The 17,635-nt window shown below is 36.0% G+C and overlaps 1 protein-coding gene across 4 annotated transcripts in view; it reads left to right on the top strand.

Moving 5' to 3' along the window:
- The window catches only part of LOC125253381 (glucocorticoid receptor-like), a 73,201-nt gene that overhangs the window by 49,835 nt on the left and 5,731 nt on the right, over window positions 1-17,635 (top strand). For 3 of the 4 annotated variants that reach the window (XM_048167327.1, XM_048167330.1, XM_048167328.1), the window contains 5 exons: window positions 3,267-3,293; window positions 9,057-9,173; window positions 12,643-12,921; window positions 13,778-13,922; window positions 15,535-15,665. In XM_048167327.1, coding sequence (XP_048023284.1) covers window positions 3,267-3,293; window positions 9,057-9,173; window positions 12,643-12,921; window positions 13,778-13,922; window positions 15,535-15,665 — 699 coding nt within the window. The remainder of the gene's footprint in view (window positions 1-3,266; window positions 3,294-9,056; window positions 9,174-12,642; window positions 12,922-13,777; window positions 13,923-15,534; window positions 15,666-17,635) is intronic. The other variant, XM_048167329.1, reaches the window with a different exon arrangement.

Here is a 17,635-nt window from a genome sequence, read left to right as displayed (position 1 = left end):
ACCATATTCAGTGACCATAAACTCGTTAGTCAGCTAGAGAGGAGCATTTTGCTAAATAGGTGCACCATATTCATTATCATTTTTGATGTTCTTCAATATTTAATGTATGTTTGAATAAATCTGTCAAGTTTTTATGACAGCCACCATTTAAATTTAAATTTATATTTCAAAAAACGAATTGGAGTAGAAATATAATTATGGAATTTTAAAGTTAGTATTATAAACTGTATTATTATTAAAAACTTCCTTAAGTGTAATTTAAGAGTTTGTATACAAATCAATTAATTTTAACCTTCAATATTATAGTAATGTAGCACCAACTGACTCCCCTGTATAGTTTGCAGCATTAGTTGAGAAATTTATTTCATTGAGAAAATTTGCCATGTACAGTACCTGATATATATCCAAAATAATAGAATTGTGAAATTTGTGTCAATACCCAGCCCTAATAATCATTTATGGTATTGTTGTATATTGCCCAGTGAATGTATTCTGATATCCACAGGTGTGGATTTATTATTGCGATCATTTTGTAAATCACTCAATATGTGGACATAAGTAGCCATTTCCAGCTTGTGCTTGAAAGCAACCCAGAAGTTCAAAAACATTAGTGAAAAAAATAAAGTGAAAAGTTGGGGGGGGGACAATTCCACAAGTGGAATCTGATGTCATTCAGCATGATTTCAGAAGGTTCCCAAGGGCTTTTTCACGCTTCAAAGAAAGAAAGAACATGTGACGTTTTGTAAAATGTAGTTCACATGGTCAGTGTCAGAGTTAGTGACCCAGAAACAGTGCAGAATCTGAAATATTCCTCAGTTACTCAGACTTCTGAACCTCACGTACATCAACACTGTGTACTGATTGTGACCTTAATCTATATCCTTTGAGTAATTTCTGTGTGATCTACTCCATCAATCACAGTTCTCTGTAAACCTCAGTAAACACATGATCAGGTTTGCCTCAATTAATCACAGAAAAAAAGTCAAAGTGTGGTTTCCTGCAGGAGGTTCTACCTTGAAATGAGACGTTTCTTTAGAGTTGTTGCACAGAAAAAGAGCATGCGGCAATGAATCATGTGTGCTTGGCTCCCTGACAAACTACCCTCCTGTTTTAACACATGCTCCATCCGAAAAATGAACTACAGGGCACCTGTATAATATTCACTGTAATATCTACTCCGTTGGCTTCATCCACCATCCATTCTCTGAAGAGCACAAAAATAGGATTACAAAAGTAAAATCCAATTCATTTTCTCCACAGACTAATTAGATTATGTATAAACCTTTCAGAACAGACCTTCCATGCACTCAGAGGTTGAAGAGATGGTGTTTCTGGAGAAGCTATTATCATTTCAGAAGTATTAATGAGAAACCGTGGTTAATAGCCAAAGCCCTAGTGGAGAACTACATTACCCATGATACTGAAGAAAGACCCACCACTAAGAAAAGTATTTGCATCTGAATATTTTGACTTTGCAAATGAAAAAAATCAGTGATTCTAAGTCAGTAGTTCCTTGTTGTACTGATGCTTCATGGGATGTGTAGTTCATTGCTTCATAAAATAATTTAAGTCTTGTCTTTTTTCTTTTTTCTTTTTTTTTTTCTTTTTATGCTTCAAATTAATTTTGAAGATGATTGATTTTGAGTCATGCCTTCAAATGCTTAACTGAAGATTTTTAAAGGATTAGTTCACTTCAGAATTAGAATTTCCTGATAATTTACTCGCCCCCATGTCATGCAAGATGTTTGTCTTTCTTTCTTCAGTTGAAAAGAAATGAAGGTTTTTTTCTCCATATAATGGACTTCACTGGGGTTCAACGGGTTGAAGGTCCAAATGTCAGTTTCAGTGCAGCTTCAAAGAGCTCTACACGATCCCAGATGAGGAATAAGGGTCTTATCTAGCGAAAACGATCAGTCATTTTCTAAAAACATTACAAATTATATACTTTTTAACCACAAATGCTCATCTTGCACTGCTCTGAGATGCTCCATGCATTAAATAATCACGTTGGAAAGGTCACACGTGACGTAGGTGGAATTTCCACGGTAGGGCGAAAAACTCATTTTCTCCTCCAACTTCAAAATCATCTGATATCGTTGTTTTATCTTTTTTTTTTTTTTTTTTTTTTGTAAAGGGCATTTGACTTAGTCTTTGTAGGTTCACTTTGTAAACACTGGAATGGTACTTCCGTCTACGGTAGCCAGTGAAGTCCACTATATGGAGAAAGAATCCTGGAATGTTTTCCTCAAAAACCTTAATTTCTTTTCTACTAAAGAAAGAAAAATATAAACATCTTGGATGACATAGGGATGAGTAAATTATCAGGAAAAATGTTAATTCTGAAGTGAACTAATCCTTTAAGTAAACAGTCTTTGTCTTTTTTTGCTTCAAATTAATTTTGAAGCTGATTGATTTTGAGTCATGCCTTCAAATGCTTAACTGAAGATTTTTAAATGAATACTTGAGAACTGAGGCTGCTAAAATTGGACTGCATTTCTTTATAGTGCCAAGTACATTTGTAAAAAAAAAAAAAAAAAGTAATCCTAATTTAATAAAAATATGCCTTTCTATTTGTACAGAAACTTTTGAGCTACATAGAGGCTAGACATGATCTTATTCTGTAAGGTGTAATACCCATGTCCATGGTCAGATTAACTTTGTTGTTGATATAACCCCTGGGGTATGCTCTATTTAGTCCCATTAGTGGTTTGCTGGTGGTCATTAAGTCATTTACATAAAGATTTGCATAATTAACCGTTAGCTTATTAACGCACGACCACCCAAGTTTTTTAATAACAATACATGTAGTAATCAGCCAACTTGGCTTTGCCTTTATGAAGAAAAGAACAAGGTAAAGAACCAACTGATGAATGTCAGATTACTTGGAATTATAGTTCTGATAGTAATCATCAAATATTATTTGTCATGTTGCACAGTATTGTAGCATTTAGTGTGACTAAAAGACTAATTGCTTTTTTTAAAATGACTGTTTTTGTGGCAAGAAGCCTTGACATTGAACTTCAGGGGGAAAAAAGAATATGGCTTCTTTATGCAAAAATAACAGATATGAATGTGTCCTGCATAGAGGATTCTTCATATTGTCAAATTCATAGCTAAACAAAAATGAATAGCTTCCGCTAAGCAACGTCATCTTTGCCAACAAAGTGTCAGCATGAACTGAGCTGTGTTTTCAGCACTTGAAACATTTTTATCTGTTATTTTGTTTTTCTTCCCTGATTTCTTCGGTTGCTCTGGCAATGGTGAAGGATGGAGAGCACGGCAAAACACAGATGGTAAATAAATTCACCTTAAATAATGCTTTTTTCTAACCGTTTCAGTCGCCCCACAATGCACCTGTGATAAAATGCTTTTGTTTAATAATTTATAGTAGTATCACTGGCACAATGAAACACAATCATTAGAGCGGGAAAAGAAATCACCCACTGGCACTGTCAGAAATTAATTGTTAGCTGGACTTGTTTATGAATACTGGACTTGATTTTCAGGGGCATTTTTTACCTTTATATGGGCATTTTTTCATTCTAACCAAATAAAAACACAAAACCATGTTCTAATTTTAATCGGTTTAAATGATGGCTCAGTTATGGCCATTATAAGTAAAATTAGCATCAAATTCAGTACACAAGATATCATAACACAAACACTCTGCTAAAATATACAGTATATTGGAAATAATTGGCGGGCACATGTGTTTGATTACATCGATCTACTAACCTTTGGCTTAAGTGTTTTCTTTATGTTTTTGTTTTTAAAGCTGATTATGTTTTTCATCAAAAAACCACTTTATATTAGCTGTAACAGCACTCGCCTCTACAGTAAATATTTATTTTAAATAAATATGTAGGACTTTTGATGACAAGTTGATTTCTGACTCTGCTCACAGGCATGTTAACGGTTATTAGTCACTAGTTATTAGTCACTAGTTTGCATTCAGATAATCATCATAGTTGCACTTCACTTGATTTTGCTTGCACCACAGTTAGTTGCTGTATGACTGCATTTGCAATTGATCGGTTTTGTTGATGTGTTTTTACCTTGACTAATGGGAAGGCACTTGAGTCAGAGTGCTTCAGGCCTGCTGAACATGTTTGAGCGTGACATTATTGTTTTATTTGAACGTTTAATGAAAAGAAGGCTTAGGGTGCCAAGCAGTGGTCTGGAGGATGAAGATAAAGCTAAATTGTCTTTTGTGCACTTTTCCTTGAATTTGCTTCAAGCCTAGTTGAAAGGCAGACAGAAATGGATTTCTAAGCTCTATTTATCAGAGAACCAGCTATGTCGGCGATGGATGTAAAGTATAATATAGCCAGGCTAATTAAGGTGTAATCTAGTTACTGGCCACTGTCAAAGCAGCATCAGACAGGAAGGAGTTGATTGATGATTGAGAGTATTCTCCTGCAGAGTGTGTGGTTACACTGGACATGAAGTGAATCTAGGAAAAAAAAGAAGTGAAAAATAAGCTTAACTGAAGATATATTATCTGAAGTTCTGATCTTCTCTATGCAGATGTGGTGTACATACAATTGTCACTACCTTAAAGGTGCTCTATGTAAGTTTTTGACTGTACTAAAGCATAAAAATACCATAATATGTTTGCAGATATTTATTAAACATGCTGAGTTGACATGGCTACAGCCAGTTATTTTACTTTGAAATTTGCGTTCCGTGTCGGAATTTCTGTTTTTGTTTCGGTCTGTGCAAGACCGCAGGTTTCCAATTTACCCAGTAGTATTTCGCCACCCTGGCTTGCGAATTGCAGCCATTGAAGCCAGCAAACAAACTGGGTCAGAGATCGCAGATTCTACCCGACCTAAAAAGCCTCAGCATCCATCGAACAGGAGCATATTAAAATGCGATATCAACTCATCATAAATCAATAAATCAACTAATTATCTTACAGTGTGTAAGTCTCCTCGCATTCCAATGTCAATTGAGCTTGTGTCTTCAAACTGGCAACCCGCGAGAGCGACGAGTCTGAGGAGGAGGGGGCGGGGAAAACAATAGTTTGAATTTGGACTGCAGTACCCATTTCAACCACTAGCTTTCATTCTTACATAGAGCACCTTTAAAGGGTTAGTTCACCCAAAAATGAAAATTCTGTCATTAATTACTCACCCTCATGTCGTTCCAAACCCGTAAGGCTTTCGTTCATCTTTGGAACACAAATTAAGATCTTTTTGATGAAATCTGAGAGCTTTCTGTCCCTCCATAGACAGATGCTTCAAAAAGTTCATAAAGGCTTTTTCTCACATATAAACTTTGATCAGCGAACATAAGCAGAAGTTCAAAAGAACCTGAATGACGCATGAGAACAATCCAAAACAAATTTAGACTAAACCACTCAATTCATATGGATTAGTTTTCATCAAAAAGATCTCCATTTGCGTTCTGAAGATGAACAAAAGTCTTGCGGGTTTGGAATTAATGACAGAATTTTTATTTTTGGATGAACTAACCCTTTAATGCATGGTTCCCAAAATGTTTTGGGAATGTTAGTTTTTATTAAATATAATGTAAAAATAACAATTAGAGAACATTCTGTATAGCTTCACACAAAAACCTCCTTACAGTGTTATAGTTACAGAGAAATTGAACAAAGAGTCACGGAAACCGTTTCTAAACTACAGCGTATACTTGCCAACTGGATGCTTTGATATGCTTCAAAATGAACAATTCTGCAAGTTGGGTCTCTACAGACTGGCATGTTCTCCACACCAAATGGAGGATCCTCAAAGGTCTGAGTGGTTGGCAGTAGTTTGGTTGAGGTGGCGTTTGATTATTCATCTGTTTTGGCTTTATAGTCTGTAATAATTCCAAGCAGTTCTGGCTCAGAGCTTTCAGAAGTTTCGGCTCCTCTTGACTTGTAGAAATGAATAAAGATGTGACGGTTTTGCTCTCATAATGTGTACAGCATGGAGCTGGAATGGCTTTTTACAGGGACGCTTCACCTAAAACTAAAATTTGTGTCATAACACCATTATTATATCATCGACACCTTCATGTCATCCAACCCTGTAATGAGAATTGTATTATATATATTTTTTACCTTTAACAAGAATTGTATTAGTTTTATTATGTCTATGAAACACAACAGGAAATGTCATTTTCATTCAAATATTTTCACCCTAAAGGTTAAAATCATTACAGCAAGAACTTTTGTTAATCAGGTTTCAGTTTCATAGTGTTACATACTCTTGTTTGATTATGTCAATGTCAGTACTGCATTTAAGAGAGATGTGATGCAAGACTTGCAACTTTGAATAGACCATTATATTACCGCTCAAGCTACCTTTAGTTACTTTTACCTTTAAGACACTAAGGCCCTGTTTACACCTGGTATTAAAGCTCCTTTCACACAGAGATTCCAGAAAATACACGGATAATGTGTCCAGGGTATCATTTGATTTTGGTTCATTCACAAAGCCAGTGCGTTCGATCATTTTGTATTATTTTGTATTATTTCCAAAACCACTCTTGTGCATCGTGTGCCGTTCCACAAGCTGGCGAACGATCTCAGCTTCGGCATCCTCATTGCTACACAAATTTGAAAACACATTTGACCGGATTGCTTTTGTAGTGTGCAAACTTACTTTGTCCATTAGATCTAAAGATTTGAAAAAAAAAACTCATACATTTACCCACCCATAGACCCTCCCCTTGAAGAAAATCATGATCTGATTGACTAAAATGCATCTTAATACCAGGTGGAAACAGAGTCTTAGGGCCAGATTTACTAACAGCTTGTGCCAGCGCAAACCTCTTTTGACATTAAAAATAGGACTGGACGATATGGCCAAAATTTATATCACGATATAATTCTTAATTTCGGTCGATACGATATAATTCCGATATCGATATGAACTATATAATAGCTTCAGAAAAACTGCCAAGAACGGCCACAACGGATGTCTGTACCTACAACTGTCTGAAAAATGTATTTGCCAAATCTATGAAATCTCTTCCTATAAAACTATATAATATTTTAGAAATAAAAACAGTAGAAATAAATTTATGTTCAGCTTTTATTTGTATTTAGCCTTCATACAAACATAAAAATAAACATAAGACTCACTCACTTTAGTAATATTAATATCTTTAACATTAAACTATAACGTAGGCTGATTTTATTATTCTTAAAGGGTCATGAAACCCCAAAACACTTTTTTTGAGATGTAAACAGGTATAGGCTGCACATCATTGAAAACACTAAAGGTACTCAATGTTATTAATAAGTGAAAAATAGTTATTTTTGCATTTTTCAGAGCGATTTCTGTCTTCCTGTTTGAAAAGCTGAGTCAGAGCAACGTCACAAAATCTGACCTAATCGTGTACTTTAGGCCCAAGTATGGGCATGGTCGAACATGCTGACGTAGACCGTTTCGAGCGATTCTCGACATCTATTCATGACATAAAGCTCATTTAATCAAATCACTGCGCTGTAGTATGCATAAGATTATAATTGCGGTATTATGCATGAGGAAGTGTCACTTCTCTCGCCTCGGTCTCTTGTCATTCAGAGACATATCGTTGGTGTTCGTTTCCTCAGTGCTACAACACAATATGTTTTCCTGAGACGCGACCAGAGCAGAGGTTTGTGTGCATGTGGATTGTTTTGCTGTAATCTACAGCACAACTGGAAAATATGTTCGCATGAGATCGCATTACAGCGAAGAATTCAAATATCACAAGTGCTGTTCATTCACCTCTGCCTGCTCTAGCTGCGTTCAAACACGCGAGCCGTAGGCTGTTTACCTCAGCACAGCAGCACGTGTTGTTTGTATTTTGCTCGCGATGCGGTCAGAACTGGAGTTTGAATACGAACACATGAAAAATACGATTGTTTTTATGATATACAGGCGGAGCGCGCATATGCTCGGTTTCAGCGCGGAGCTCCGCGATGAGTTTAATAACACTAGCCACGTGACACATAGCTCATACAGAATAAAGTATCCGTGTTTAAAGTTTTTATTTCACACATTCTCCTGCACCAAACATGAACCAGCACGGTGTAGGTATGCACACATATTTTCATCAAGTTGTGGAAGCTTGTTCCGTCGCATTTGCATCAGGTGCACTCATTTGTAAAACTTGCCGCGTTCGTGTTTGATCCAACTGCTGTGTTGAGCACTGGCTGGTGGCTGCGTGTCTCTGTGGTGTACGTCATCACACAAATAGCCAATCGCGTTCTGCTCTTTCTAACGGCTGCGCCTCAAGTCAGTGAGAAATGCTGTAATGTATATATCGAAATACCGGAAATGTGTTTAAAAATCATATCACCGTTATCGAAAAAAAATTATATCGCGAAATATATTGATATTGAATTATTGTCCAGCCCTAGTTAAAAACTTATTATCAGGATTTACTAAGGACACGCAGTGAAAAATTAGCTTTTTAAAAAAGATTTATTTTTGCCGTTTTTGCCTTTATTATGATAAGACAGTGGTTAGACAGGAAGCAAAGTGGGAGAGAGAGAGAGGGGGATGGGATCGGGAAAGGACCACGAGCCGGGACTCGAACTCGGGTTGCCCGAATCGCATTGGCGCTACATGTCGGCGCGCTGCCCTTGAGGCCATCGGCGCCGACATAGACGCAAAATTATTTTTACTAAGGTTTGCGCTAGTCAATTTACTGGTATTTGCGCCATTATTTACCGCCCAAAAAAGCACTATTAAACCAGATGCTAATTTGCGCTGCTCCTGATAGATTTGCGTTGTTCATTATGGAAATGATCCGACTGCGTCTGTTATTTTATTTGCACATCGTCAGTAAATCATGCGCAGAACTTTCCACTCTCATCAGCGCTTTTATTTTTGGAATTGCGCTCGCATGCAAATTTGCCCTTTTTAGTAAATCTGGTCCTTAATTGGTTTGTCACTTTTCCTGATTGTTGATGAAATAAATTCATTCTACTAACAGAGCTTTACTGCTGTAAATACAGCAAAGCATAGTTCAAATCTATCAGGGTTTTTTGTGGTGTCATGCTTTAACCCCAAACATCAGAGGTGCTCATTGCAATTGTAAATCTTTTTTTCCAGGGCAGCACAACTATCTCTGCGCCGGAAGAAATGATTGCATCATCGACAAGATAAGGAGGAAAAACTGCCCGGCATGCCGCTTCCGCAAGTGTCTTCAGGCCGGCATGAATCTGGAAGGTGAGGATGATGAGCAGTTGTCATTTGGCTCACTTGAGTGATTTATATGACCTTTATATGCCACGGCACAGGGGCGCAAACCAGTAAGCAACCAGAATTATAGATTTCGAGGTAAATAACTTTGAAGGAAAAAACTCAGTTTTAATATGCTACACTTCTCGCATCAATGATCGAAAAATGTTAACGGAACCAAAAGTCATCAAATAATTCAGATCCATAATTTTTTTTTTTTTTTTTTTTTTTTCAAATGAATATGGATTTTTTTTTCCTTGTGCTGCATGCATTTTTTCCAGTACACGTCCTTAAGTAGGTGGTGGAAACACAGTGAGACCAAGGACTGTTTTTTTGCAGATTTTTTTCTCTCATGCACAAAAGATGAAGGAAGGTATAAAATGGCCAAAAGTGTTAAGAAGGCAGCAGTGCCTCATTGACAGCGTGCTGATGTACTTCACAGATATTGGACAGAATTCATCCATCTCTTTGCAAGGCTTTAAAATCGTGGATGATTTATTTGCGTGAAGCACCAAACAGGAAAAAAAAGACCTTGATGCAGTAGCTGCTAACTAAATCTGGGGTTGTACCAGAGAGGCTTTTAGTTGCCATAGAAACATTTATGGCAGAAAATTAAGAGACTGGGACAAAATGACTTTGTTTGATGGTAAGCTCTCAATCAACAGAACAGTGATTTTATGAGAGAAAGCCTTCAAGAGACGGTTCGCACATAAAAAACACACACATCACCATAAGCTTCATTCATATAGTGTATGTGCTAAAATTCGAAAGATTCACTGGAATATTCCTTCATATAGGAACTCAGTAATTGTATGAATTCACAATAAATGACTAAAAAGCACATGCTAATTCTTAATCTGTAGTCTACGTCACTTAAGAACATTGTCTTTAATATAGAACATTTTTGTTCTATATTATGGATTTGGATTCATTCATTATATATATATATATATATATATATATATATATATATATATATATATATATATATATATATATATATATATATATATATATATATATATATATATATATATTTTTTTTTTAAAACAAACAAACAAAAAAAAACATCCATACTATAACTTGAATACTTATTTTCTGTGATAAATATGTTCTGAATTTAAATGATCAATTATTATAATATTTTTTGTGGTCCAGTATGTCCAACAGTCATGAGAGTATTCAGTAGTTAGACCAAGAACAGTTTGTGCAGTAGTTTTTATTATTGTTATTATCATTATTATTTATTTATTTTCCTGTGGTTGCAGTCGGTCATTTTATCAAACTGAATTTCACTTACAAATTATAAAGTATTATAAGCTTACCACTGTGAATCTGAATGTTCAGTAATTGATTTTTGTTAATATTAACCAAAAAAAAAAAAATAATAATAATAATAAATGTATTTTCTGTGTGCTGATGTGTTCAATGTATTGAAATCACAGCCATATTCTATATTATTGTTAAAGCATTAAAGGGTTAGTTCCACCAAAAATGAAAATAATGTCATTAATTACTCACCCTCATGTCGTTTTACACCTGTAAGACCTTCATCTTCAGAACACAAATTAAGATATTTTTGATGAAATCCAATGGCTCAATGAGGCCTGCATGGACAGCAATGACATTTCCTCTCTCAAGATCCATTAATGTACTAAAACATATTTAAATCAGTTCATGTGAGTGGTTCTACCTTAATATTATGAAGTGACGAGAATATTTTTTGTGCGCCAAAAAAGCTAAATAACGAACTTTTTAACAATATCAATATATGGCAGATTTCAAAACATCTGGATATTGTTAAAAAGTCATTATTTTGTTTTTTGTTTTGTTTTTTGGCGCACAAAAAATGTTCTCGGTGATTTATAATATTAACGTTCGTTTTTAAGTTAATTCATCAATTATGTTTTTAGAACTTGGCACATGTGTTTTAAACTAGACTTCTTTGTTATTCATCTTTGAGATCCTTGTCACTGAATCATTTACAAAACATGAACAGCAACAAAAGCTATGAAAATGAATTTTCCAAAGGCTGTATCAAGATACGAAGATCAAAGTCTATTTAGTCACGTATCTGTCTGCACTGATATCGATTCTTAAATCCCAAAAATTGATATTTCAGTCTATGCTGTTTTCAGCTGATGAATGAACAAAGCTTTGTATCGTGCCTCCCATCCAATATATTTTAGTCATCTTTGTGCATTGTTACTTTTGATATGAAACAGGTCTCAGCTTTGAAATCCTGTCAGATTTATTATGAAATTCAAACAATAAATAATGTTTTAGTGACAGATTGCTATTCATACAGCATGAATGAACATCAGAAGGTATGTTTAAAGATACAGTACAACTGGCCAAAATATGTATCATGTCTCATGTAATCGTTTAATCAGTGCAAGTGCAGCAAAAGTGCGGCAAAAACAAAAAACAAATGCAAGTATCTTTAAGTAATGTGTTTCTCCAGTTCAGGCAGCTCCACTTTCCGTGTACTTTCCCTTAGCCTCCATGCGCTTTATTACTTTATGCTAGCACAAACAGAAGTTGTGTTTGACGGAAATGTATCGGTGTTACTTATGACTCGCCCACAAAACAGCTTGGACTACTAATGTGATGTCATTTTAGGCCGGACTGCTTCACAAATAAGGGTCAATTCAACGCTGGATTTGCACAAAAGATTTACATGACGGCACATGCTAGTTGAATCAACTCCACAGCAACTACATACATTTATCCACTAACCATTCATTCTTAAAAGTTGTAACTTCTCCCTGAGTCTCTCCATCAGTGGCGACTCCGGTTTGAACAATGTAAGGCTGAACACCGTTACTGACAATCCTCATTTTGGCTGCGTGAGATTCTCCAGCTTTGTTGTTGTTGAGCAACCGAAGCGTGAGCTGTTAAAGCTCCGCCCTCTTCTGGAAAGGGGGCCGGGAGCAGCAGCTCATTTGCATTTAAAGGGACACAAAATAGGGTCAAAATTGACAAGCTATAATAAATGATCTGTGGGGTATTTTGAGCTGAAACTTCACAGACACATTCTGGGGACATATTAATATCTTGTAAAAATGGGCCATAATAGGTCACCTTAAAAAACAAACAAGTAGAAACATAATTATGTCATTAAAAAAGTATTATTAAAAGTTATTATAAAAACATATTAATGTGTAAATGTAAGTATCCTACAAATTACTTAATTTTAACCTTTAATTTTATAATGATGTACCAACCGTGGTTCAATGTATAGTTTACAGCATTAGTTGAGAGATATTTTGTTTTCCATGTACTGCACATGTACTGAAATCGAATTGAATCGCAAGCTTGTGAATTGAAATTGAAATCAAGTCGAATCGTGAAGTTTGTGTCAATGCCCAGCCCTATTAAACATTCAGATGAAGTTTGTTTAGATCAATGGTCTTCGTGGAATAATTAATATTCACATTTCTCCTTTTTATTTCAGCTCGAAAAAACAAGAAACTAATGCGGTTACGGGGTCATTCGTCCTCAAGTGAGCAGGCGCCCGCTCTGCCTGATGAGCGCATGTGCTCGCTGGTGCCCAAGGCCATGCCCCAGCTGGTGCCCACCATGCTGTCCCTGCTCAAAGCCATTGAGCCAGAGATCATTTACTCGGGCTACGACAGCACCATCCCGGACACGTCCACCCGCCTCATGACGACGCTTAACCGCCTAGGCGGCCGCCAAGTCGTCTCCGCAGTCAAGTGGGCCAAAGCCCTTCCTGGTGAGCCCTCATAATTATCCATACCTTATACCTTATATCATGCCAGAACTACTTTACTTTGAAATGAATGCGCTATTAGAAACTGTGGCCATCACCGAACCAGTGGCATGAGAAAAGAAGCACATGATATTCTCTGCTGTGGTAGCATACTGGGCAAAAATGCTTGTGGAGGAGGGTTATGTAAGAACCACATGCTTCGAGCTGTACATCCCCTTTAAAGACACATACATTAGAAAACATTATACTATAGCCAATTTCGCATTCTGACAACACAAGTAACTATTTTCAGAGATTTGACAACTTGACAAGCATGTGAAAGTTTAAAGATGAATCGATTGCTCTCTTTTTCCTTAAGTGATGTGTATGTATCTGGCCCTAATGATTATTTCATTCAATTGAATCTGACATTTTATGTAACAATGGTTTCATGAACGATTTACCCAAATTTGTTCTGCTCCAGTTTCATGAATAAAGCCCAGTGTCTTTGGAAGGTTTTGAAGTCAGGAAAGATGATTATGATTATTTACATGAGCCAAAGAGTTTAGTGACATCAAAATCGTGTCAAAATCAGAACAGAGAGATGTCATTATGAAGTTGCGTCAGAGAGATCTGAAGAAACGGCGATCATATAATATTTTATTGGCTAAAACTACATAACAAACTCAAAAACAAACTGTAATTCAAACCATTTTACATTTTGTAGCAGGGCCCTTCATTGATTCTTTACAGGTCTTTGGTTCAGCAAAGAAAGTTCTTTATATCATGAACTGTTTTGCTTGTGTGGGACTCTTGCGTTGGCTATGGTGTTTTAAAGAGTTTATACTTCCTGTTGAGTTAACGTCCCTGTCATATTAAGGCTTCAGAAACCTGCACTTGGATGACCAGATGACGCTGTTGCAGTGCTCCTGGCTCTTCCTCATGTCATTCAGCTTGGGCTGGAGATCCTACCAGCAGTGTGATGGAGGCATGCTGTGTTTCGCTCCAGACCTCGTCATCAATGAGTGAGCCCAGCTTTACTACCCACAATTGGAATGTTTTGGCCTTAAATGGCAGATTATGTGGTTTTTAAACTTCCAGACCGGTACCATAAGTCAAATATCTTTCTCCATTCGTTATATATATACATACATACATACAGTCAAACCAAAATTTATTCAGACACCTTGAACATTTCATTCATTAATACAGTTTATTCACTATAGTTTAAAAATTGCTAATAAAATATGACAAGATCTCATAGTTAAACTGTGTCAGAAAAAAATTAATCTTAATTATGTCAGATAACACTTTATCAAAACATGGTCAGGTCAAAGTGTCTGAACAATTTTTGGTTCCAAATTTTTATCAATTTTACTGAAGAATGTCTGGGTATAATATGTCACAGTTAACTTTATTTTGCTATCCTCACTTACATAAATGACCTGTAGTGTCCTGGACTGTGTGTGTATATATATATATATATATATATATATATATATATACACATACACACACACACACACACACACACACACACACATATAGTTTTTTAATAGACTTTTGTTTAATGCTGAAAAACCATAGATCTTTTAAACTTTAAAATAGCTAAACAAATTTTGAACAAATTTGATTAATATTGTTTAATATGAGTGAATGTATTACAATGTAATTTTAATAATAATAATACTTAATTATATAATTATATTACATTTAATATAATAATAAATATAACATTTATTGTAAGTGCAATTTGCATTACTAAAATAACATCTCCAACAACTTTTAAAAGATTACAATATTTAAAAATATATTTTTCAACTGTATAATGTAAAAGCAATTCAGTAATGCATGTTCAGTGGAATATTATCTATTCCAAATGAGTCTGTGTTGTTTTTGTAAATGTCTTAAAAATATCAAACACAGGACAGAATACATTTCATGAATTACACAGGATGTTATATTTATATTATTTAGTATTAAGTATTGCATGCAATGCTGTGTGAGAAATGACAGCTTCTGGGTATTGAAACATTTAATGCACAACCAGGAAATGCAAATGCTACATGAATTTGCTTTAATAGACTTTACGTTTGTCAGTTTGGAAATTGCACATTATATCACATACTCTTTTCTGTCAATATATCGTCCCATCGTCAATAAATCCAATTAAAGCTGGATAATTTCACAGGCCCCTTGTGTCCATGTCCATGTCAAAGATAATATTATTTGATGTTAGAATAAATATGTTATTCAGTCATGAAACTCTAGATGGCAGAGGCTGATGCAATCTGCAAGAACTCACATCATTACCGCATGACTCAAGCTGATTGGCTTCTGCTGATCCTGCAGCCAATGCGATTTTAACATTTAAATAGTCTGGTTCAGTGTTTGCTGTAAGATAGTCCTGCAGTGCACGATCAAAGTTTCTCTGAAACCCTCCACCTCTCCCAGCTCCACCTGCCTAGATCTGCTATGGGATTTTTGTATGTCTCTTTATGCAGCAGCAGCATATCTTGCATGCTCACAGCAGTGTCTCTGTATCTATTAACAGTTGCAAGTACATACTTGCTCTGCAGCAGCAGCATTTATTGCTATGAAATACTTATAGAATATTAATGTGTGTGTGTGTTATAGAGAGAGGATGAAACTGCCCTACATGAATGACCAGTGTAACCAGATGCTGAAGATTGCCAGTGAGCTGGTCAGGCTGCAGGTGTCCTATGACGAGTATCTCTGCATGAAAGTGCTCCTCCTCCTCAGCACAGGTACTGTACCAGCAGTCATCAGAATACATAAGTATATTACAGTATGTGTGCACTTACGATGACCTCAAAAAAGTATTTTGACACCCAATTCATATTGAAAAATGCATGAATGTCAAGTGGTATTTATTTTAAAGAAGACAGCACAAATTTCACAATTTTGTGGTTTCAAATGATAAAACAATAAATAATTTATGTATTTGGAGACTTTATCAGACAATAGTGGAACATGTTCATATATAATGTGATGAACTACACCTGTGGATACTTTGCTCAATGCCCGGGATCCCTGTTTCGGCTCCTTATCAAAACATGAATAAGTGCGAGCTGGCCTTATATACCCGTATATCTGGGTAGGAGTGGCTTGGCATGCAAATCTCACTGGCCAATTTCCATTGACTCCGTTTTTTTTACCACTCGCAGGTGATTGGGCTCCCAAGTGAAACCCCAATATGTCGGTATCAACGTAACATTGGACATGACTGACTGAATGGGAACACTCCCTTTATCCTGTCCTTTACAAAACTCTCACTCGCCAAAACTCGGGTTATAATCACTGATGCTGTCTATACTGATCAATGAATATATCTTAATGGGGCCCGAGCACCGGTGGTGTGAGGACCCTATTGTAATTGCTCTGTCAGTTATTCTTCTCCTCCAAAATGAATCACATTTTTGAGGGCCTAAACATGCTCGAAAATTCATGAAACTTTGCACACATGTCAGAAGTGGTGAAAATTTACGTCTGATATGGGTTTCAGAATTAAGTGTGCTCGATAGCACCACCTACAATATTATTACAATTAAGCGCCCTTCGCGCTACGATTCACGCACAGGTATGAAATCTGGTAGACACATGTAACAGCCCAATACCAACAAAAAAGCTCCTGGGTACAAAATCTGAAAACCCAACAGGAAGTGAGATATTTTGAGTTTTCTCTGCAAATTTTTTGCAGTTTTTGCCATTTCCAGACGTTGTACTTTAACAAACTCCTCCTAGAGCTTTAAACAGATCAACATTATATTTGGTCAGTCTAATCTTATGGCCTTTGTGACGTTAAATTGTGAAGATCTAGTGTTTTCACTGAAGGGTGTGTCCGTGGCGGCCTGACAAATTTTAATGTTTCGCCATGAATAAGGAAGTTGTTGTATCTCGGGCATACAGTGTCGGATCTGCTCCAAACTTCACATGTTTGATAATAGTCCTGGCCTAAAGACATCTTCATGGCAATATTCAGTTACAGTCAAAGCACCACCTGTTGGCAGCAGGAAGTGTGGCACTTTGAAATGACTTTGCCATAATTCTCCTGTATTTACTCACTTATATATATAATGCTGTAATCAAGAGTTTTCATGATTCGTTAAAAACTAGTACAAGTATACAATAAGTATACAATATACAATACTTATTTCATATGCAAATGTTACCCAATCACAGCAGTGGTGATTTACATTAAAGTCTTGAGACACGCCCATTGAATCAGAGTGCTCAAATCAAAGGCCTAAAATCAGGGTAGAAAATTGTATTTTTATTTCTAAATTGACAGTTTTTGATGTAAAAATCCTACTAACATTGTGAAACAAAAAAAATGCACTTCACTACCCCTTTAAATCATATTTACAGTCGTTTTAGGGTTTACATCTTGTGGATATACAATTAAAACAGTGCATATTAAAACTACTGTTGTAACTTTCCACTTCCATTGTTTTTTTTTTAAAGGAGGGAAGGAAACGTTTTTGCCACAACTTTATTCCACAAATGCAGTCATTTGACCCTAACTTGTATTGAACCCAGAATATTCCTTTAAATATGCAAAATAACCCAGATAATATCTGTCAATACTTTATACTGTGCAGAATTCAGTAAATATCCACAGCGTTTGTGCATCAGATCTCTCTGTGTTAAAGTCCTGCTGTCTCATCTGATAAGAGATCAGGATTTAATTCCACCAAGACTACCAACCTGTTGCGTT

This window comes from Megalobrama amblycephala, linkage group LG18 (genome assembly GCF_018812025.1).
Source record: "Megalobrama amblycephala isolate DHTTF-2021 linkage group LG18, ASM1881202v1, whole genome shotgun sequence".
Lineage (NCBI taxonomy): Eukaryota > Metazoa > Chordata > Actinopteri > Cypriniformes > Xenocyprididae > Megalobrama > Megalobrama amblycephala.
This window is presented reverse-complemented; position numbering and strand designations above follow the sequence as displayed.